At 39.1% G+C, this 22,652-nt stretch overlaps 1 protein-coding gene across 7 annotated transcripts in view; it reads left to right on the forward strand.

The window, feature by feature from the left end:
• RUNX2 (RUNX family transcription factor 2) overlaps nucleotides 1-22,652 on the forward strand; it is a 231,278-nt gene that overhangs the window by 129,867 nt on the left and 78,759 nt on the right. For 3 of the 7 annotated variants that reach the window (XM_060785384.2, XM_060785428.2, XM_060785402.2), the window contains one exon: nucleotides 13,042-13,215. The exons of 3 other annotated variants lie outside the window; for them this stretch is intronic. In XM_060785384.2, the coding sequence (XP_060641367.2) occupies nucleotides 13,042-13,215 (174 nt within the window). Of the gene's footprint in view, nucleotides 1-13,041; nucleotides 13,216-19,863; nucleotides 19,994-22,652 lie in introns of all 7 variants that reach the window. One more of the 7 variants, XM_060785444.2, reaches the window with a different exon arrangement.

A 22,652-nucleotide genomic window follows, 5' to 3' on the forward strand; every position in this document is an offset into this window, starting at 1 on the left:
TGTTTTAGAAACAGCAGAAAGTGGACACGGCCAGCTCCATCTCTGACAGAAACCAAAATATAGTGTATCTGGCTAGTTCCCCAACCTCAGTAAAATTCCTTGATATCAAAAGGGCCCTCCTCATTGGCTTGTCAAGAGTAGTAGCCAATTAAAGCACTAGGCTTGGAAGTAGAAGATGTGGTTGACTACAGCTAATAGCAGCTATCTGCTTACCATTGTAAGTGTCCTAGAGTTTTAAGTGTCCCTGAGTTTGCGCGGGTCTGGTATGGGGTAAATCAAAGACAGCAGAGAATCGGAGAGAAAGCAGCAGACTGATAAACTGTCCCTACAAGCAAACAGAACTATGTAAAAAATATAAGACCACTGGATTTTTAAAAAAGTTTAAAAATTACTTCAATTGTTTATTAATATTTTCTTATTTTGCATATAATTGCCTTCCCTGCACACAAATTAATATAATTAATCAATTAATTCATTTTATTATACAGTCATAAACTATTAAAACCCAGGGTGTCCATAATACAAAATGAAAAAGTGATCATTTTTATTACCGTATATATGTAAAGCTTGCCATTTGTCTCCTTTTAAAACTACTAAATGATACCGAACCATGTATGTTTTTGTTAATTAAAACATTTCTTGATTTGTTTTTATGCCAAGCTGTTTGATATCCCTTGGCTTTTCTATTAATATTCATTCCAACAGTGTGTGAGATATCTGGAGTCCCTCTTTATAGAAGAAAGGTGGGATATAAATGCAATAAATCAGTGGTTCCCAACCTGTGAGTCGCAGCCGCGAGACCAAAAATAAAGTCCATGGCTCTAGATTATTAGATATGGTTTTCTGTGGGTGAGCAGATGGTGACAACTGTATGGCATATGTTCTGTATCCAAAAATAGAGCTGATATGTTCTGTCCAATGCTATTTGCTGAATCAGCACCCTAAATAACCAAACTGAATCTAAAGTTAACCAAAAACTGATTCATAACCCTTTTGGTATGAATGTTGGAGAGTAGTTCCTGGTCAAAGTGGTTCCTGGTCAAAGTGATCCCTGGTCAAAAGAAAGTTGGGAACCACTGCAATAAATAAACAAACTCTTCAAACTCTGCTTTCTGTGTTCTTCCCTCTGCTCTCTTCTTTCTTTCAGTTCAGAAACAGATGAGTCAAGTTTAATTACTATAGAACCAGCTAAATTGGATGTAGTTTAATCACATAGCAATAAAAGCATGGGGCTTTGCACACAGTTTATTTAGGCCATGTGTTTATGGCATTTATTTCAACTTGCACAATGAATGCCAATAATTGTGATGAGCAGTGAGGAAGGGCTGAACAGTGACAGAAGGCATTGCAGTGCTTCCCTTGAAGTAGAACTAGATGTTGAGACCCCCGCCCTCCAATATCTTCCTGAAATAAGGGACAAGTTTTCTGTCTCTTGCATCTCTATACTACCATAATGTCTCCTTCCAAAATGATTCCATCTGTAACACAAAGAAATGCCTTGAGCTCCTTAAAAAACAAGTTTTTCTCTCTCTCCCGCAATAAGTGAGCTGAAGTTATGAAGGCAGCAAAGCACCTTGTTTGGAGAATTATAAACACTTTTCTTATGCTGAGCCGAGGGCTTAATTATGTAATTATGTCTCCTGGGCAGATTATATATTTCTTCTCATAATTATGTCTACCCAACAGACTGGAAGGTCTCCAAGATTTCTGTTTTCTAGGATAAAAATGGTTTGGCTCTGTTTTGTTGCCTTTACAGTAAAAAAAATAAAATCTTGAATTGTATGGCTCAGCTAAAGCCGATAACAGAAGCATCAGTTTGTCACAAATAAACATTTATATTGATATGGGTTTAGTGGACAGTAGCACTCTCTCTTTTTCTGCTTGAATTCTGGAATCCTGCTAGAGAACTACTAACTTGCCTTTTGTGAGCCATAACTGATTTATGAAACTTATTTTCTCCTTCAGAGTTAAGCTGGTTGTTGCTTTGGAGTTGAATCCTATTGATACTGCATGACATTTAGAATAGAAAGATTAATTGACTGACACTGCAAAAATAACACCACCCAGACATGCTGTTTCAGACATGTTAGATCTACTTCTCAAAAGTCTTTTATTCAGAAACAACAATCCAACAAAGGTATAGTCACAATGTGCTAACTAATCTTTGTTGGGTTGACTGACAACCTTCTATGCCAGGATGAAGAAGTGGGGCAAAAATTGCGGTACCTGAAAGCAAGTCCAAACACTTATTTACTGTATTTTTTTTTACCCCGCTCTATCTCAACCCCGAAGGGGACTCAGAGCGGCTTCCAAATTGGCAATAGTTCAATGCCGCATTAAGACATAAAATCATACAAAATACATTGTGCATTAAAATAATAAAACAGTAACATATAAATACATTTAAATAAGCAGTTAAAAAACCTAGTACATAGCCCCGAAATCATTGTCCAAAAGCCTTTCCAATCACATTATGTTCATAGCGCGATATTGCACTGTAACTACTCTCCAAATGCTTGGTTCCATAGCCAAGTTTTGACTTTCTTTCTAAAGGACAGGAGGGAGGAAACCAACCAATCTCAGATTTTAAACGTATCTTTTAAACCCGTGTTTTCCAACTGATTATGCGATTCAGCACGTATTTTCGGCAGGTGTCATCTATTCCCCCCTTTTAATCCTGGTTTCTTTCAGATTTTAGTGTCTGTATAGAAAGGCTCTGATATACATGTGTCATTATATTCACTGTGGTTTACTTTCAGGTTATTGTAGATAGAAGTGCAATGCAAACTTCATCTGGCATCTGGGATGCCACATGGCAGCCACATGATGGCCAGATAACTCCCCGAATTGCATTGGAGGATGCAAAGAGTCCTGGCTGCTCACAGTTTGGCACCACTGGGGCAGCCATCCTGGGCAGGATCCAGGCTTTCCACTTTATAGTTGACTGTAGTTGGAATACAGCAGACCCATGTATTATGTGGGCAATCCATTAGAGAGCCCTTCATGTAATACAGTTAATACAATTTTCATGTACTTTGGATCCCAGTTTTTCTTACTTAAAATGAGTTTCTGTCCAAATTATGGCGTTATCACACAAAAGGACTTAGCAATACCTGGAGAAGTATCGGAAACAATTCAATGTTTGTGCTCTTCGATTTTCAAAGATGTCAAGTTAAAGGGTGTGCTAGAGATGTAGAAGATAAGGCATGATATAGAGAAAATGGGTAAGCTGGTGGATTTCTGCCCGACTCATAATACAGTATTAAAACTGGAGATTATCCACTGAAATTGTATGGTGTGAGATTTATGAAAGATAAGAGATACTTCTTCCTACAGTGCGGGCATGTAGCCGGGGGGAGGGGGGGCTTCAGGGGCTTCAGGGGGGGCTGTGTTTTAAATGTAGGTTTGATTATATTTTTATTCTATTTTTGTTGTATTTTCATTTTTCTGCTTCATGACACAAAAGAGTTGATTGTTTTTTAAAAAAACATATATTCATATTTGCATATTTTTGTCATTTTTATTTTTATTGTGTCATGTTAACTGTTAGCCACCTTGAGCCCCTATATTAGGAGAAATCAAAGATAAAAATAAAGTAAATAAATAAATATTTTGTTGGAATAACACCGTTGTCATGTGGGCTGGACTGTGCTGTTGTGTCTTTTCTTTGTGGAGCTACTGACCACTGTACAATTTTCAAAATTGGTCTTATCCCTGGTATGTTTGTGCATTTATGTTCCCCTCCTGGGTTCCACAGCTGTCTTCAGTTATAATAATAAAATATAATAATACGAGTTTACAGTGTTCCCTCACTTGTTGCAGGTGTTCCCTTCCAGGACCACCTGCTATAAGTGAAATACCATGAAGTAGGGATGCTTCCCCCCCCCCCCCCCCACTTCGCCTTCTCTTTCCTCTCCTCTTTTTCTTCCCTTCTTCCCTCCCTCGGGCGCCCATGCCACCCTACCCTGGCAAGAGGGACACTTTCGCCTGCACAGCTCTCCTCCTCCTCACTTGCCCTCCCTCCCTCCCTCCTTGTAACTTTAACTTCCTTGTGGTAGACAACATTGTTATTTCACTCGATTCCATTGCCTGCTTGTTCCTAATCACACTGTTGCTTTACCAGCTTGACTTCAAGGAGTTCTGACTTTGGCTACTTAAACTTTGATTCTCGACATTGGCTCACACATCTCCATTTGTATCTTGTACATCATGTTTTTGACTTCTGACCTTGTTATTTGGGCTTGTCTTCCAAGGACTCCCACATTTGGCTTTTCTGATATCAGATTTATAATGTTGGTGAGGTTTTTGTTTGTTTGTTTAAACTAAGATCTTGATAAAGTGGTAATGTTTACAACAATACTCATTCATAAATTTGTGTTTGCAGTTTCTTCCTTGACTTTATTCACTAATTTTTTGACATCTTTACTATTTTCTACTGGTAGAATTGTGTCACCTGTATATCTTAAATGGTTGGTGTTTCTGCCACACATTTTAATGCCTTATTCCTCTGAGTTTAATCTCACTTTTCAGCATATATTATATTTATCGCATAAAAGTTGTTACCACATAATAGTAGCACCCCTATTTTTGGAGTCCCAAAATGAGTCTTTTCCCCTTTCCTTGTGTAATCATCAAAACAAAACAAAATCATAGCTCCCCCAAAGACAGTTTAAACAAGCACAGTCTCTTCATGCTCGCTTCCCCCCAATTAAGACATTTTAAAGAAACATGATGTCTCCTTTTTTGCCCCCCCCCCCCTCCGCCAAAGACAGTTTAAACAAATGGGACAATCTCCTCCCATTCTTTGTCTTAGGGATTTGACAGTGTTTTTAAAAAACAGAAACTGTCAAACACAAGGTCCTAATTTTTTCCTCATGTAATTGTCACACACCCTTTTTTGCTCAGAAAGGATAAAATGCGACCATTATGCAATGAAAAAAAGTAAGTTAAATATATTTATATTTAATGTATTATTTAAATATGGTGATAAAATGAAGCCTTGTAGACCCTCTTGCCAATTTGAAACTAATCTCTTTTCTTGTATTCTGTCCCAAGAGTAACCTCTTGTCCTAAGTACAGGTTACCCATAAGGTCAATGAAATGTGGCATACCCATTTCTTTAAGAGGGGTCTATGGTTTTTCATGATCTACACCAGGGGTCCTCAAACTTTTTAAACTGGGGGCCAGTTTACTGTCTCTCAGACCGTTGGAGGGCCGGACTATAGTTTTTAAAAAAAATCAATTAAAAAATTCCTATGCACATTGCACATATCTTATTTTGCTGTGTGGAAGGGCCCTTAGAGGGGGGGGGGGGTCTTTCCAGGAGCAGAGAATGGGAAATCTTCCTATTTCTAGTCTGAACAAAATCTGGCTACCAGTATTAAAAAAACCTCTAAAATCATAACTGTAAATAAAGAACAACCCTCAAACACGGGGGAACTCCAGACAAGAAACAATCAGGGCCAGCTAATCACCTCTCCCTAAAAACTGTCAGGCTATGAAATGGTAATCAAGGTGGCCAATTGAAATATTAATACCTACCTCCAACAGACAAGAGTTCTCCCACCCTGGATCTTCCACAATTTTCCTAGTTAAAGGTTTTCCTCTGACATGAAGTCCAGTCGTGTCTGACTCTGGGGTGTGGTGCTCATCTGCATTTCTAAGTCAAAGAGCTGGCGTTTTCCATAGACACCAAGGTCAAGTGGCTGGCATGACTGCATGGAGCGCTGGGGCAGCCTCCTCGATGGGCAGCGTGAGCTGTCAAGGGAGGAGCAGCACTGTGCGGCCTGCTTTCGCGTAAAGCACCTCACGAGGTGCTTTATGGGTAAGTAGGTCTCGCGGAGCAGCTGCCCTTGGCTGGCTCACGCTGCCCATCGGGCTTGATGGATAGCGTGAGCCAGCCAAGGGAGGGGCACTGTGGGGGGGGCGCTCCTCCTCCCCGGGCCGGATAAGTGCCCTTGGTGGGCTGGAAGTGGCCCGCGGGGCATAGTTTGGGGACCCCTGATCTACACAATCAAAGCCTTTGATATAATCTATAAACATAAGTTGATTTCTTTCATTCTTTGGTGTACTCTTATTATCCAACATATGTTTGCAATAGAATCCCTAGTGCCTCTCCCTTCTTCCTTGAATGAACCTGACATCTATTGATCTCTTATCTATAGTTCTTCAGTATATTGTTTACCTTGAGCAAAATTAGTATGTTTCAATTCATTTTAAAACTATCAGAGGTTTTTCCATATGTAGAACACTTTTAATGATGTGATATTTTACTTAAGTGATGTTTGTCTTTACTGTTCTAATGTAGCACAAATCCTATGTAAAATCATACTATGTATTTTTGACATTAATATTGAAATCTGAAATATATACATTAGATAAAGTCATTCGTGAGAGTAATCTGGAAGCTTTGCAGAACCCTAATGGATTGTCTGCAGAAAGATCTGTTTGATCAAAGGGATAAAACTATGAGGATGTTTATACTTTTGCACATCTCATATCAGTGAAAGAATTATCCTCTGGACACTAGGACTGGAAAATATATATACCCACACTACTATATTTGCATAGATAGAATGATTTTTCTTCATTCAAATCATTTCTTATATTTTCTGTGGTTAATGTAAATTTTGTTTGTTTATGCCTTTATGATGTTTATGACCTGCAGTGTTTCCCTGATCAGACATAACTTAAAGGTTGTCTTCATTGCACCCTACAGCCTCCCCAACATGCATAATGCTCATTCATTATTCCTGCTTTACCACTACATTATTATTATTATTATTATTATTATTAACTTTATTTGTACCCCGCTAGCATCTCCCGGAGGACTCGATGCGGCTTACACAGGCCGAAGCCTCAAACACAATACAGTAGAAAGTATAACATCACAACAACAAGGCAAATCAAACAATAAGCAAAATAACATAACACCACAATACTAAGCAAATCAAACAATAAGCAAAATAACAACAAAGACAGTACATCAGGACATTATTAAAAACTGGTTCGGCCGGCGCACTGGGGTACAAGGGTTAAAAGTGCTGAATGACAGGAGGCACGTAGGGTTAAAAGTGCGATGTGCAGTGACAATTTGTTATGCTAAGGTGCTACTAGGACTTGGGGTGGGGATTCCTAGTCTGGGAAGGCACAACGGAACAGCCAAGTCTTTAGGTTCCTACATCTCTCTGTTTGTTTCTTTAACTCAAGTGCCAAACTTGTGGTCCTCCAGATGTTTGAGTCTCCAACTCCCAGAAGCCCTAGCCAGTAGAGCTGGGCGGTTTCGTTTCGTTAATTCGTAATTCGTTAATAATTCGTTAATTTTTTCAATTACAAAACGATAACGAACCATTCTGGAGCAATTTTTAAATAGTTTTGTAAATGCTTCATATTTCGTTATTGTATTCGTTTCGTTATTGTTTTGAGGTCGTTTCGTTATTATTTCCGCATGTCTGGGGCAAGTTTTATGGTTGTTTTTTGTTTAATTAGTGAAAAAAAATTATAATATCACACCAGCAGTCAACAACAGAGGGAGAGGGAAGCTTCAGAAGTTTTTGGAGGTTTTTTAGCGTATTTCGCGGTCGCGTCCGCCATTAACGAATCGATTCGTTATTGTTTCGGAAATCGATTCGTTAATGTTTTGTAATTTTTTTCACATTTACGAAATTTCGTAAATATCGAACTTTTTAAAAGGAAAATTTTGTAATTATTTTAAATAACGAAACGCAAAACCCCCCAAAAAACGAATCGATTTTAGAAACAAATTTTTCTGTTGTTACCCAGGCCTACTAGCCAGCTTGTCCAATGGCCAAGAATTCTGGGAGCTGAAGTTCAAAACACCTGGAGGGCTACAAGTTTGACACCACTGCAAATTAGATATTTACATACAGTCACAAAGCAATGTATTCTCCCTTGACAAAAGTGAAAGGCAGCCTCTTGGTCTTCCTGGGGACTGCTGTAACCCTCCTATCCATCAGTTGCTATGCCCAGAGATCATTTTTACAATGCTATTTTAATGTCATAGAAGAAAGCATAACTGCCAGTTCTTAGCACAGGTTTAGGATAGATTTATGCTGTTGTGTAAGGAAAAGGGCTAAAGTAAGATGAATTCTATATTGCTATTGTGTGGGAACATTACATTTCTTTTTGGCTTGGATTTAATTTCACTGACATAGTATTTCTGTCTTATCTTTATGCTGAAAAGTGCAGCTGTACATTAACTACAATAGAAGGTAGTAGCAGGCAAGCATGTTGTTGCTATATATACTTAGGCAATCCCTCATTATCGGAGTAGGATAATCCTCAAGGGTGGGTCTGTAGGTGACTATGGAGCCCTATTCTTGATCTGCATCGTCTCCTGCAGTGAGGGCATTGGTTTCCAGGTGGAAGCCGGTCCCGGTCAGGGTTGGCTTGACGCGCCTTCCTCCTGGCACATTTCTCTCTTTCACCCTCCACTCGTGCCTCCTCGAATTCTGCAGCACTGCTGGTCACAGCTGACCTACAGCTGGAGCGGTCAAGGGCCAGGGCTTCCCAGTTCTCAGTGTCTATGCCAGAGTTTTTAAGGTTGGTTTTAAGCCCATCTTTAAATCTCTTTTCCTGCCCACCAACATTCCGTTTTCCATTCTTGAGTTCGGAGTAGAGCAACTGCTTTGGGAGACGGTGGTCAGGCATCCGGACAACGTGGACGGTCCAGCGGAGTTGATGGTGGAGGACCATCGCTTCGATGCTGGTGGTCTTTGCTTCTTCCAGCATGCTGACATTTGTCCGCTTGTCTACACAAGAGATTTGCAGAATTTTCCGGAGGCAGCGCTGATGGAATCATTCTAGGAGTTGCATGTGACATCTGTAGATAGTCCACGTTTCACAGGCGTATAGCAGGGTTGGGAGGACAATAGCTTTATAACATCACAACTCACTTGCCTATATAATGTTAAGTATTTGTCTGAGATTCTCTGCTTGTTGGGGTGCACGTGTTCTATTAATTATCATTATTTTACTAAGAATTATTAAATAAGTCATGCCTTTATATTTGTGAGGATTAGGGACTGCAAAGTGACTTGCCTTAAGCTCTTTTTATAAGGACTTTGATAACACAAGAGAAGTGGTTGATTCACTCGTCACAGAGAGGAAATCATGCTGGTGTAGTGGCTGAACCTAACAATCTTCGCTTATTCATTCACCATTGGGAGGGAACAGTAGAAGCAGGGAAGATAGTCATCTAGGTCTGTATTGATCTACTACTTTTCTCGTCTTTTACACCTATGAGGAGACCTGTGTATTAAATCCTGAAAGCCAGGTTGAGAACTTCTGAGCAAAAATTAAAGGGGAAAGAAACAACTGGGGTGTCATTGTGGTCTACTGCAGACCTCCAACTACACTCAGTACTTGGATGGTGCCTTCCTGGAATGGATGACCACAGAAATGAGAGATGTACTAGTATTGTAATGGGAAATCTATCCTAATATTTATTGGAAGACAAATTCTGCCAAGATTATCAGCTTGAACAAATTCCTGACTTATTTTGCAGACAGTTTCATGGTCCAGAAGATGGACTAGACAACAAGAGGATCGACTATTTTAGATCTGATCCTATCCAGCACTGATGAGTTGATAAATGGGATGGAGGTGGCAGGTTCCCTAGGTGGGAGTGACCATGTTTTCCTAGAGTTTGTTATACAGCAAAAAGAGAAGTCAAATATAGACAGAGACACACTTTAGACTTTAAGAAAGCTAACTTCAGTAAACGTAAGAGAACACTGTAAAATGATTTATGTTACAATTGTTTTAATTGCCCTGTACTTGTCTTGTGATGTTTTGTATTGATGTTGTTCACCGCTTTGAGTCGCCTGAAGGCTGAGAAAAGCAGTATATAAATAAAGTAAATAAATAAATAAAGTAAATAATAATTAAAAACTGATAGTGATCACATAGTCAGGAATCTGTATAAATAAAAAAGTAATGTTTGTTTGTGGGATTAACATAACTCAAAAACCACTGGACGAATCGACATGAAATTTGGACACTATACCCCTAACAGACCAATGAGTGACCATCACTCATAACATCCCCCCCCCCAAAAAAGTGGAAAGGACACCAAAAAAAGCTTAATGATGGAGAAGCTAAATGACGATACAGGAGAAAAACGGAAGGAAGAGGGAGGAAAGGAGAGAAAGAAAGAAAGGAGAGAAAGAAGGAAGAAAAGAAAGAAGGAAAGAGAAAAGGAAGCATGGAAGCAAAGAGCGAAGAAAGTAAGGAAAGAGGTAAAGAAGGAAGGAGAAAAAGAAATGAAAAGAAAAAGGGGAAGGAAAGAAAGAGGTAGAGAAGGAAGGAAGAGAAGGTAAGAAAAAAGGAAAGGAAGGAAAGAGGTAGAGAAGGAAGAAAGGAGAGAAAGACAGAAATATGGATAGAAGCAAAGAGCGAAGGAAGGAAGGAAGGAGAAAAAGAGGGATTAAAAGAAAAAGGGGGAAGGAAAGAGAGAAGGAAGGAAGGAGAGAAGGAAAGAAAACAGGGAAGGAAGGAAGGAAAGAGGGAGCGAAGGAAGGAGGGAAAGAAGGAGAGAAAGAGGGAAGGTTGGTCACAGCAACGCGTGGCGGGTGCAGCTAGTGCTAAATAAGAAAGAAGTTAATGATGGGTGAGAATGTCTGAAAAATGAGATATTGTAGGCACAATTTCAAACAATTTCAACGAGGAGCGTCTAAAGAAACCGGAATGAATATCTAAGGAGCTTTCACCTGAGCTAAGATTTAAAAGAGACATGTACAAACAAATATCCAGCAGTTGCATGAAGAAAGTTAGAAAAGTCAAAGCACAGTTTCTTCAGACTTGCTAAAGACGTTAAAAACAATATGAAGGGAAATGATTATAGAGATCTACATTATTTTAGAATCCTAACAAGATGGTATATTTGAGCCTGCCCAAAGAAGCAGTGAACTTGCTTGATAAGGTAAGGAGTTCTAAATTGAAAAGCAAAATGGAAAAATGAGGAAGGAGATGAACTCCTTGGATAAGTCAGTTATCCCTTGACTTGACAACAGAAGGTGGAAGATCTGAAACTTACCATCTGCATTAAAAAATCAGAACTGCTACATCACATCATAGAATAGAATAATCAGAAGCATAGTAAATCAGTTCTAATGTCTAGCCTATATAGTGTATTTTAAATACTATATAGTCTCATTGGGCTTTGCGGTACTTGATTAAGAAAGCACAGTAAATATGAACATTAAAATGAAACAATAGTTTTTTAAGCACAAAAGAAGTGGGTAAAATTAAGAACCAGAGAAGAAATGTCAACTAGGAGTAGTTTGAGCTGTGACAATAATGACCAGCGGTGTATAAAGTAAGGAGAAATGTGAAGGCCAAGTTACACCAAGTGATAGTTTGTGTGTTTCATTCCTCATGAAAATATGCCACTTTCTCCCCTTTTCACAGTCTGTCCATTTTCTTATATATAACTATTTTGTCACGTTTTCTTTTAATAACAATAAGTAGGATTATAGAAGAATGAATTAAATAAAAATGTAGAATGTGTCTTCAAAATGTATTAGCTTACACCTAGAACTTATTTTCTAGTAAACGGGATTTCTCTGGAGTAAGTTTTTCAACCTATGCCCTATCAATGCTGTCTCTATACTTTGTGTCAATTTACCATATTTAGTATTTAGTTAATGAGAGCAATTTCCAAGGGATGCTGTTTGTGTCACAAAATTCCTACTCATAGGTGACAGTGTATTATGTGTGTGTGTGTGTATCTGTGTGTACCTTTAAGGACTTTAATCACACCAGCAAACTTACCCATCCCAGGACTCTTTCAGCACAGTTCGGGGACAGAGCTTGATGGATGCCCTCAAATGACACACAGCTACCTCTGGTGGGGCACCATTCCTGAACTGTGCTGATCGTTCTAGGATGGAGCAACAAGAACATGAGAGGCATCCTGAGTTCTCCAAGGGATTTCCAAGGGATGCTGTTTGTGTCACAAAATTCCTACTCATAGGTGACAGTGTATTATGTGTGTGTGTATCTGTATGTACCTTTAAGGACTTTATCACACCAGCAAACTTACCCATCCTAGGACTCTTTCAGCACAGTTCGGGGACAGAACCTGATGGATGCTATCAAATGACACACAGCTACCTCTGGCGGGGCTCCATTTCTGAACTGTGCTGATCACCCTAGAATAGAGCAACAAGAACATGAGAGGCATCCTGAGTTCTTGTTGCCAGCAACAGGGCGAATGCAGGGGGAAGCCGGGTAGCAACACTTTCCCTTGTGTGATGTGGAAGGTGGAACTGCAGAGTGCGGGGTGACAGATTTCCCCATGTCCCCAGCAAATCCCCCTGCTGTTTCCTGCATTAGGGTAACTAATGTGATGGGGTCCTAAGTCACTGTTTGAATTATGGTGACCCCCATGAATTTCATAGGGCTTCCTTAGGTAAAGAATCAGCCTAAGAATCAGAGATGGTTTTGACAGTTCCTTCCTCTGAGATATACAACTGGAGAAATAGCAATCCCACAAAGCATATATGACCCCCAGTATGTTCCCACCTCCTACATCAAAAGGAGTTGTGGGTGGCAGTTTTGCTACATGGCAGGATGGTCTGTTTTTAGATAACTTACCCTTATTTTATAATGGGAAAAGTAACATAAATTGGTCACAAAACAGGTCTGGATCCCATTAAAAATGGCAAAATTGCCTTCCTTATTGTACCTAGTGTATGTAGAAAGCTTTTTCAGTTCCCCAGTTGAGAGACTTTAATACGACTTGAGGCAAGAGTTGGAAAAAGTGAATATATGTGGCACCCAGGCCTGAGGTAGTTGCCTACCTCTGATTTACAATAAATCTTTACTCATGTAAATTTCTATAAGGAGGATAGTGAGCCAAGTGTCTTTTCATATAGGAAAATATTGGGTAATCCATAATTCCTTCCTAGCATTAGCCCCAGTTTTATTTCCTTGAAATAATAATTTAAAAAGCTATTTAACTAAACATTGTTCAGTCTTGCTAACAACACTTTTCATTTTATGATTTGCTATTTCCAGGGCACAGACAGAAGCTTGATGACTCTAAGCCTAGTTTGTTCTCAGAGCGTCTCAGTGATTTAGGGCGCATCCCTCATCCCAGTATGAGAGTAGGTGTCCCGACTCAGAGCCCACGGCCCCCTCTGAACTCTGCACCAAGCCCTTTTAATCCACAAGGACAGAGTCAGATTCCAGGTAAGAGACAGACCATGGACTTGTTTGCGCCATGGTAGTAAGTAATTGATTAAAGGCCTTTTGTTGTTTTAAAATGTGGAAGAGTAAGATGATTGCCAAGTGGAGAACGTGAGCAAATGGATGCTAGTTGTTGTAGACAGACTTTTCTTAGCATTAATAACTAGATCTTCTTACTGTTCTTGGGAAGAGGGGATAGAGAGCGTGAAAGTAAAAATATAACTCAATTTTGGGATAACATTCTTTACACTGCCTTGCATAGACTGTTAAATTACACGTACATATCTGTATATTTATTTGGGATTGCTAGCACACCAATACTTTATTATTCTGCATTTGGGCATTATTTCAGCATTCATATCTATCTGTATCTCACTGTCTCAAAGTTATAAACAAATTATGTTAAGAATACATGTATAAATCAACTCATGTAAAGTCAGGTTGTTGTAGGTTTTTTGGGCTATATGGTCATGTTCTAGAGGCATTCTCTCCTGACGTTTCGCCTACATCTATGGCAAGCATCCTCAGAGGTAGTGATGTAAAGTCGAGGGCAGATTTCGGGGCCAAAATTACAGCTTTTGATGTGACCTGTAAAGAAGTAAAGTATCATTCTACACAGAGAGAAAAGCAACATTGCCCCTGGCCACCACCACTGTTTTTCCACCCAAGCATTAAAAAAACCCCGAAAACAAAGGTAGTGTGTTGGTGTGGAGAGTAGAGTGGGGCTGTACTTCTTTTAGGGTCTCCCAGGATGGCCTAAGCTCTTGCCTTTTGCCACCCTACTCAATAAAGTACAGTACTTACACTGATAAGCTAAACCTGGGGTTTTTGTTTACTATAATTTCTAGACTTATACATGAGTACATACAGTAATATTTGCAAACCAAAAGATAGCTGTCGATATTTCTCTACATCATTGTACAGGCATACCTCAATTAAGAAAACTTTTGGCAAATGAGCCTCTTTTACAAATGGTTCTATACCTACCCAATCCCACTTTCCTTCCCTGTTTTCATATGGTGTGAGATTTATTATTTTTTGTGTGGCAGCATCAACCTTGGGAAAATGATAATCAGGGTGGGGGTAGGCGGAGGGCTGGGAAACAGAGACTTGGTTTTGGGTTGGTTTTGTGTCTGTCTAGCTGTCTATCTATCTATCCATCCATCCATCCATCCATCCATCCATCCATCCATCCATCTATCTATCTATCTAAGCCAGGGGTCCTCAAACTAAGGCCCGGGGAGCCAGATGCGGCCCTCCAAGGTTATTTACCCGGCCCTCACTCAGGGTCAACCTAAGTCTGAAACGACTTGAAAGCACACAACAACAACAATCCTATCTCATCAACCAAAAGTAGGCCCACACTTCTCATTGAAATACTAATACGTTTATCTTTGTTAAAATTGTTCTTCATTTTAATTATTGTATTGTTGTGAGTGTCTTTTGCACTATGAGTAAGATATGTGCAGTGTGCATAGGGATTTATTCATTTTTTTCAAATTATAATCCGGCCCTCCAACAATTTGAGGGACTGTGACCTGGCCTTCTGTTTAAAACGTTTGAGGACCCCTGATCTAAGGTATCTCACCTTCTATCTAAAAGAAGATATTTAACAATAATTATTCAGAACACGACTAAATAAATTGGTAAAATGAGCAACAACATCCATGGAATCAACCAATTTAAAGGCAAAAGGTGTGGTGAATTTATTTGTTGTTAGAAAGAATATATAATTGATTCATAGCCCATCCCTTCCACTCAGTGCACTTTACAAACTAGATTAAATTACAGGACCCCTCTACACTGACCACTTAATCTGAGTGGAAATCAGCATTGAAGGAAGAGGTTTCACTGCAGATGATTACACTGCAAGTCGTAGAACCAATTGGAGGCCGGATAGGGTTTACATGCACTGCAGAGGCTTGCCTTGAACCACAGCATCTGTGGTTTGACTGTCACTGAGAATGTGATATCAGTGGAGCATTTTAGGTGTCTGCACAGCGATTCACATTCTACAAAGTTGTTTTTGACATGTAATGTGGTTTACACTAGAACATGTTGATGACATTAAAGGCTCCCTTGAGAGATTTGCAGTTTGTTCCAACCATAATTAGCTACAGTATTGATATCAAATTTTGCTGCAAAGAGAGATTTCTTCCTAGAGAATCAGGTTTGGCTAAGTGACAGTATTACTGAGAACAAATGAAGCTAACTTGGAGCTTTGTTTGTCTTGTTAGATTGCCAAATCTGATTGTCTATGTGATGATGTTACTACTACTGGAATGAAGGCCATATTTCAAACAAAAGTGGCACTAGTACTGCAACTGATCAGGGATGCAGAGCCATGCATAGTGGTGTGATATCAAATCTGAAGGTACGAGATTAGTAGAGGGCTGCTGTGAATATGTCTGTGTGTTTGTGTGTGTGTGTGTGTGTGTATATATATGTCAAGGAATTTCAAATTCATTAAAAGTAGATAAACTATCAATCAGATGCAAAAAAGCAATGATAAAAAAAAGAAAAAATGTGCTCACTTCCTACTAGCTTAGTGATTTCTCTGTCTCTTAATATAGTCCAACACTATTTGTATAGTTCTTCTTCTAAATAAAATTAATATTAGTCAAACCTACAGTTAACATATTGTTCTTTTTATTTTGCAAAAAGATAATCAAGGTTTCCAGTCGTTCCCTAATTTTTCTCTAATCTAAGTGGATGATTTGCCCATTTCCACAAACTCAATAATCTTAAATAAAAGTTCTCCCTCAATGGTACACTGTACTATTCTTTTGTTACTATACATGCAGCATTCTTACTGCAGTCATTATTTATTTATGTATGTACAGTATTTATATTCCACCCTTCTCATCCCGCAGGGGACTAAGTGCGGACCACAATGCACATATGCATGGCAAACATTCAATGCCATAGACACACAACATATATAGACAGAGACACAGAGGCTATTTAACTTCCAACTTCATGAGGGTATGCTTTTTTTAAAAAAATCCAGCCACTGGGGGAGCTGTCGCTTCACCATCCACTTGTGACACTGATGGAGTACTTCCTCATTCTTTTGCACACTGCTGGAGATTTTTATGGCATCATAGATTAGTTAAATTAGCCTCCCCGTATAAGCAGTACCTAAATTTTCTACTTGACAGATGCAACTGTCCTTCAGGCTGCAAAGGTCGATCGACAGCAAGCTAGACAAATCGCCGGGAGCTCACTCTGACCCGGGCTTGCTTTCAACTCATGATCTCTCAGTCAGTAGTGATTTTAATGGGGGAAAAAACATATATTTAAAATCCTTAATCTGTCCCAACAAATCATTTAGCTTTTAATTGAATATTAATCTGCAAAATCCTCTGTATCAATGCATATAATTCAGTCATCCCTCACATACGATTAAAAAATCCCAATCTATCGTTCTGCATTTCCAAAAGCCATTAGAGGGCCCTTTATACATTTGGACTATTTTTTTAGGGGGGGGGGCAAATATCAGTGATCATCATTTTATAAAAATTCTCTTTCAGATTATAATATTGTAAATTTCACTCCACTTGTCCACATTTTTCACATCCTTCCATTTATATGTTATATCCAAAATTCTGGGCCCATTTTATCATACAATCTTTAACAATCATCCAGCTCAATATTTCACTAAGTTATATGTCTAATTCAATTTAATACTTATATGCTGGAGCTTTTAAATTGTCTTTTAACTGTTGTGAACAGTTAAAAGACAATTTGTGTATTTCAATCACAAAGATAAAAGCAGGATACAAACAACAACAAAAACAACAACAAAAATCACTTTAGTGTACCATAGTGACCCTTGCCACCCAAATCCTGAGTCATGGCTTTCCAAATCAAACATTCTCATATTTCTCAACACAATTCAATCTTTCACCCAAACTAACCAGCATGCAGAAAAGTACAGTTTCAAATCTTGTAAAATCAATCCTCCTCTTTGTGTAGCATCTTGTGAGAGTTTTTATTTACTTGTTGGTTTCATCCCTTCTGATATGAACTTGTCTAAAATTAAAACAACACCTTAGACAAAACATTCATTTTTATCATAGAAATTTTTCCCAGCAATGATGATGTACTTTCCCATATTTTTGAAAGCCCTCTTTGATTTCATTCCATGTTTTCACATAGTTACTCTGAAATAGCATACATTCATATTTTTCATAGTAATTTCCAAGTATTTCACTTTTCAATTTTAAAACCTTATTTATTCAGTTCTTCCTCTTCTTTCTCATATTTCATCAACATCATCATCTCTCCAAAATCCTTTAATCTGTCCAATAATAGTCCTATACATTCAAAAAAATCTTTCAATTACTAGATTACCTGCAAATGCTCTTTAATTAAGTACTATATTTCTTTTTATTTTTAAATCTTTATTTCTCTTACGTTGTCTTCGAGCCCTATTGAAAATTTCAAGGGTTAAAATCAACAAAGGGCAAACCTGTAATGTGTTTTTTTTTTTTTGCATTTCACAAGACTTTGTCAACATACTGTAAACTGAAATCAGGAGCCTTCTGTGTATCATAAATTGCTTTAAGCCAGGTTATAAAACAATCACTGAAAGTTATGTTTTCTAATACCTTAAACAGAAAGACCCAATTCAAATTATTAAATGCTTTTTCAGCATCCAAAATATCAAAGCTGCTTGTTTTTGGTTATAGTCTTTCTTAATATTCCAAAACATCCAAGACACATCTAGTGTCAACATAGAATCAAAGAATTGGAATAAAACCACAAGGACCATCTAATCCAATCCCAGTAAAAACCTTTCCATGTATCTTGTAGGATCATCACTCTTTCTGTCAAAATAGTTGAAAGAATCTTATGTTATTCAGTAGTGAAATGGAACTCTATTGCTTTGTTTTAGTCAAATCCTTACCCAACTATGGCTTCCTCTTTCCAAATTCAAATCTCTCCCCAATATAAAGAACAGATAGAGATAATAAGAGATCTTCCTCAAAACATTTGTAATAACCAGACAATAGGCCATTTGGCCCAGATATTTTACCATATTTAGACTTTATTTATTTAGAGGATTTCTATACCGGCCTTCTCAACCTCAACGAGGGACTCAGGTCGGTTTACAGTACATATCAAATACAATCAGAAAAAACAGCAAATACAACTCATTACATATTAAAATAGTACAACTCAGTACAGTAAAACCTCATCATTACATCATTACAGTTTCCTACGCCAAATCGTCAATCCAGTCATGGTCATAATCATATTCATAGTCGCAGTTCATCATAATCCATCACAGGGAAGGTTCCAGGTTCAGTCTTTGAATGCCGCATTCCAGAGCCATGTTTTTAACGACTTCTAAATCAACTCACATATCTCTCCCACAGTACCATTATCTGTTTGTGCGAACCTGAAATGGTTGACAAGTTTTATATACTCAAATGTTTTCTAGTGAAATTTGCTTTCTCTTATATAGATGGTAGACAGACTACTGCTTTTCATAGTATGTTCTGATTAGAGATGGAAAATTTCTGGAAATTTTGAAGTCATGGCAGAAACACACTTTGGGGTATTTTGGGGAAGGGTGGGAACAAATATTTTTGGAATAAAAATTTTAGGAGTATAAAATTCATTATATATAACTTGGTTAAATGTAGCCAAGAAAAGGAAAGCAAAACTAGTGATATGATGCTGTACGTAAGAAAGTTCGTTCCTCTTACATAGTTTTTAGAACTGATGTTGTTGTAGGAAAGGGACTTGGTGAGGTTATGTGACAGAAATCATAACTGGTTGCACATCTATTTTATGCTAGCATAGGAATCAAATTTAAGAGAAATATTCATTTTAATAGTTATCCTCTCCTTTTTTGGCTGGTATATGTATGACATTGATTGTGTGAGAATCAACACAAATTCCAGGGCTCGCAGGCTTTCTCCATCCCCATGTATTATACTATTAAAACCCGGAGCAGATTGTGGTTGTGCAAGGTATAGATGAGAAGAGGGTTGCTTTTATTCAATCTGGCATTTTAACTAGTATGCTCTAAAATCAACATGGAGAAGTCATGAAGTACAAACCCAATAAGCAGGTATTGCTCTTGAGAAAGTATAGATCCAAATGGAATCTAGTAAACTGACAATAAAAACTCTCGTCAACTTTTGTATTGGTGTACTTGTTACTCTCTATCTTACCTAATAACTTATAAAATGTGCCAGTACATTTGAGGATTGTGTCCTATTGTTTTCAGACAGTGAATTAGATGGAATATGTTGTAAAATATTTTTAGTGCTGACACAGGAAAAACCAAAAGCATAATAGCAAGAATGTGTTCAACATGCATTGTGTTATAGAAACTGAATGTAGGAGTTAAGTGAAGGGACATCTGATCTGTAGCAACTGAAATATTAGCATCTCTATTCACAGCCACCAAAGCTGTGTTTGTTTTGGGGACCCTTTTTTCCAAAAGCCTCCACATATTCCCCCATGGCCCAACTCTGTAGGGAAGCTTTCTTAGCAACTCAGTCTCATTCCCTTTCTTGCCTGGTCAGGTTATGCTTTGCAGTAGGACTGCTTTCTCTAGCATTCTTCCACCATCCTGCCTCGGTGCAGTTTATCTATCTTCCTAGTGCTATCATATTATTTTATTTCTTTAAGATGATGATGGTGGTGATGAGGATGAGGATGAGGATGATGATGCAGCCTTCCAGATGCTGTTGGCCTGCAACTCTGCGCAGCATTCTTCAGCATAGTCAATGCAGACCGATGCTGGGAGTTTGTGTCCAAGGTGACTCCTGATTTAATACAAAGATACTCCTGATTTAATACATTTTTATCCCATATTGCTTCCACCAAAGAATCTAAGCTAATATATGCACACGGGGTTCCTAGTCTAGGCTTTGGCCAGATGTATGACTCTTTCATACTACAGATTTATAGTGCAATGATTCCATTTTCAATAGTTTGGTTCTGTTCTATGAAATCCTGGGGTTTGCTAAGGAGCGAGCCCTGAGAATCCTCAGCTAGGGAATTCACCAGTGATGCCTCCTATAAAACAAAAAACCCCAGGAGGATTACTATATGTTCAGGGTGGTTAAACAGAAAGTATAGGATGAGAATTATGTAGTGGGAAAGGGAAACTAAATATATCATCCTCAGTGAAAGTGCGAAATCATTAGCCTTCACACGATTTTGTCCTTCTTGTAGACTTGGTTTATGGCTTTTCTTTAGAATTCTTCCCTTGTTTCTTCTGTACTTTTATCTAAAGCAGGGGTCCCCAAACTTTTTGAACAGAGGGCTGGGTCACAGTCCCGCATTTTGAACCCCACCAACGATGGAATTGAACCAAACTTGGCACACATTTCTTCCATGACCAACTGAAAATACTGGAAGGGTTTGGTGGGCAGTGCCCTTTCGTTTTGGAATTGTAGTTCACCTACATTCAGAGATCATTGTGGACTCAAACAATGATGGATCGGGATCAAACTTGGCACAAATACTCAACATGCCCAAATTTGAACACTGGTGGAGTTTGGGGAAAATAGAATCTTGACATTTGGGAGTTGTAGTTGCTGGGATTTATAGTTCACCTACAATCAAAGAGCATTCTGAACCCCATCAACAATGGAATTGAACCAAACTTGGCACACAGTTCTCCCATGACCAACAGAAAGTACTGGAAGGGTTTGGTGGGCAGTGTCCTTTGGTTTTGAAGTTGTAGTTCACCTGCCTCCATAAATCACTGTGGACTCAATGATAGATCTGGACCAAACTTGGCACTGATACTCAATATGTCCAAATGTGAACACTGGTGGCGTTTGGGGGTTGTATTTGCTGGGATTTATAGTTCAATCAAAGAGCATTCTGAACTCCACCAATGATGGAATTGAACCAGTCTTGGTACACAGAACTCCCATGAACAACAGAAAATACTGGGTTTAGTGGGCATTGACCTTGAGTTTTGGAGTTTTTGAATTGAACCAGTCTTGGTACACAGAACTCCCATGAACAACAGAAAATACTGGGTTTAGTGGGCATTGACCTTGAGTTTTGGAGTTGTAGTTCACCTGCCTTCACCACGCTGGCATTCCCTGGCCACGCCTACCCAGCGCCGCTCCGTCAATTGCGGACACTCTCTGCTCCGTCCGCTCTGCTCTGCAGAGGACACCCTCTGCTCTGACCGCTCTGCTCTGCAGAGGCTTCTCCCTCCCACACAGGCAGAGCGGCTGGAGCAGAGGGTGTCCGCAATTGGCGGAGCGACGCCGGGTGGGCATGGCCAGGCCAGGCCGCGCGGGCTGGAGAAATGCCCTTGGCGGGCTGCATACGACCCGCGGGCCGTAGTTTGGGGACCCCTGATCTAAAGCATATATCCTTTGTAGATACAGCATCTGCATCACTGACACTGTGTCTGTGAACCATCTCTTATGTTTCTTAATAATAATAATAATAATAATAATAATAATAATAATAATACTTTATTTATACCCCGCCTCCATCTCCCCAAGGGGACTCGGGTCGGCTTACATGAGGCCATGCCCATCAATACAGTAAACACAATATAACACAAAAACACAACAGAAAATAAAATAGCATAAGATGCAAAACCAATATAAATAAGCGACACAGCAATATAAAATCAAGCATTAAAACACAAATGATCACACTGGGCAGGGCCAAATTCAAAGATGAAATTTTAAAACACTGGGAGATAGGATGATGTAAATATCAGGGAGGGGATCTGGGGATGAGGTAGGATTTAATTGCACAAGCCATAAAAAAGTGCTTCTGTGGTCATTTTATGCAGACTTTGGTCAGAGAGTATCTTACATTCAATCATTGAAGGCACATTGGAATAGCCAAGTTTTCAGGCTCCTCCCTGAAGATTGCCAGAGTGGGGACTTGCCTAATATTTCCAGGGAGTGAATTCCAGAGCCGAGGGGCCACTACAGAGAAGGCCCTTTCTCTCATCCCTACAAATCGCGCTTGCGATGAGGGCGGGAGCGAGAGAAGAGCCTTTCCTTAAGATCGAAGAGGTTGTGTGGGTTCGTAGATGGAAATGCAGTCGCACAGGTAGGCAGGTCCCAAACCGTTCAGGGCTTTGTAGGTCAAAACCTGCACCTTGAATTGGGACCTGAAAATAAATGTCAGCCAGTGGAGCTCCTTAAACAGGAGGGTTGACAGCTCTCTGTAATTCACACCAGTTAGTTTCTTCTCTTCCACCTTGCCTATATTCCCTGTTCCTTAGACCTTCTTATTCAGCTTCCAAGTTATCACTCTTCCAGTGCTAATCTTCTGCCCATGTGAGATACTTTCTAGTCAAACTGATGTTTCCTTTCATCAAGAGCCGGAAGGGGCCTTTAAGTCCAGCCTCCTGCTGAGTGCAGGATCTCCATCAATAGTGTTGCGATCAGGAAAACGCCCAGAGAAGGAGACCCTGTCACCTCTCC

Source organism: Anolis sagrei, chromosome 1 (genome assembly GCF_037176765.1).
Source record: "Anolis sagrei isolate rAnoSag1 chromosome 1, rAnoSag1.mat, whole genome shotgun sequence".
Taxonomy (NCBI): Eukaryota; Metazoa; Chordata; class Lepidosauria; order Squamata; family Dactyloidae; genus Anolis; species Anolis sagrei.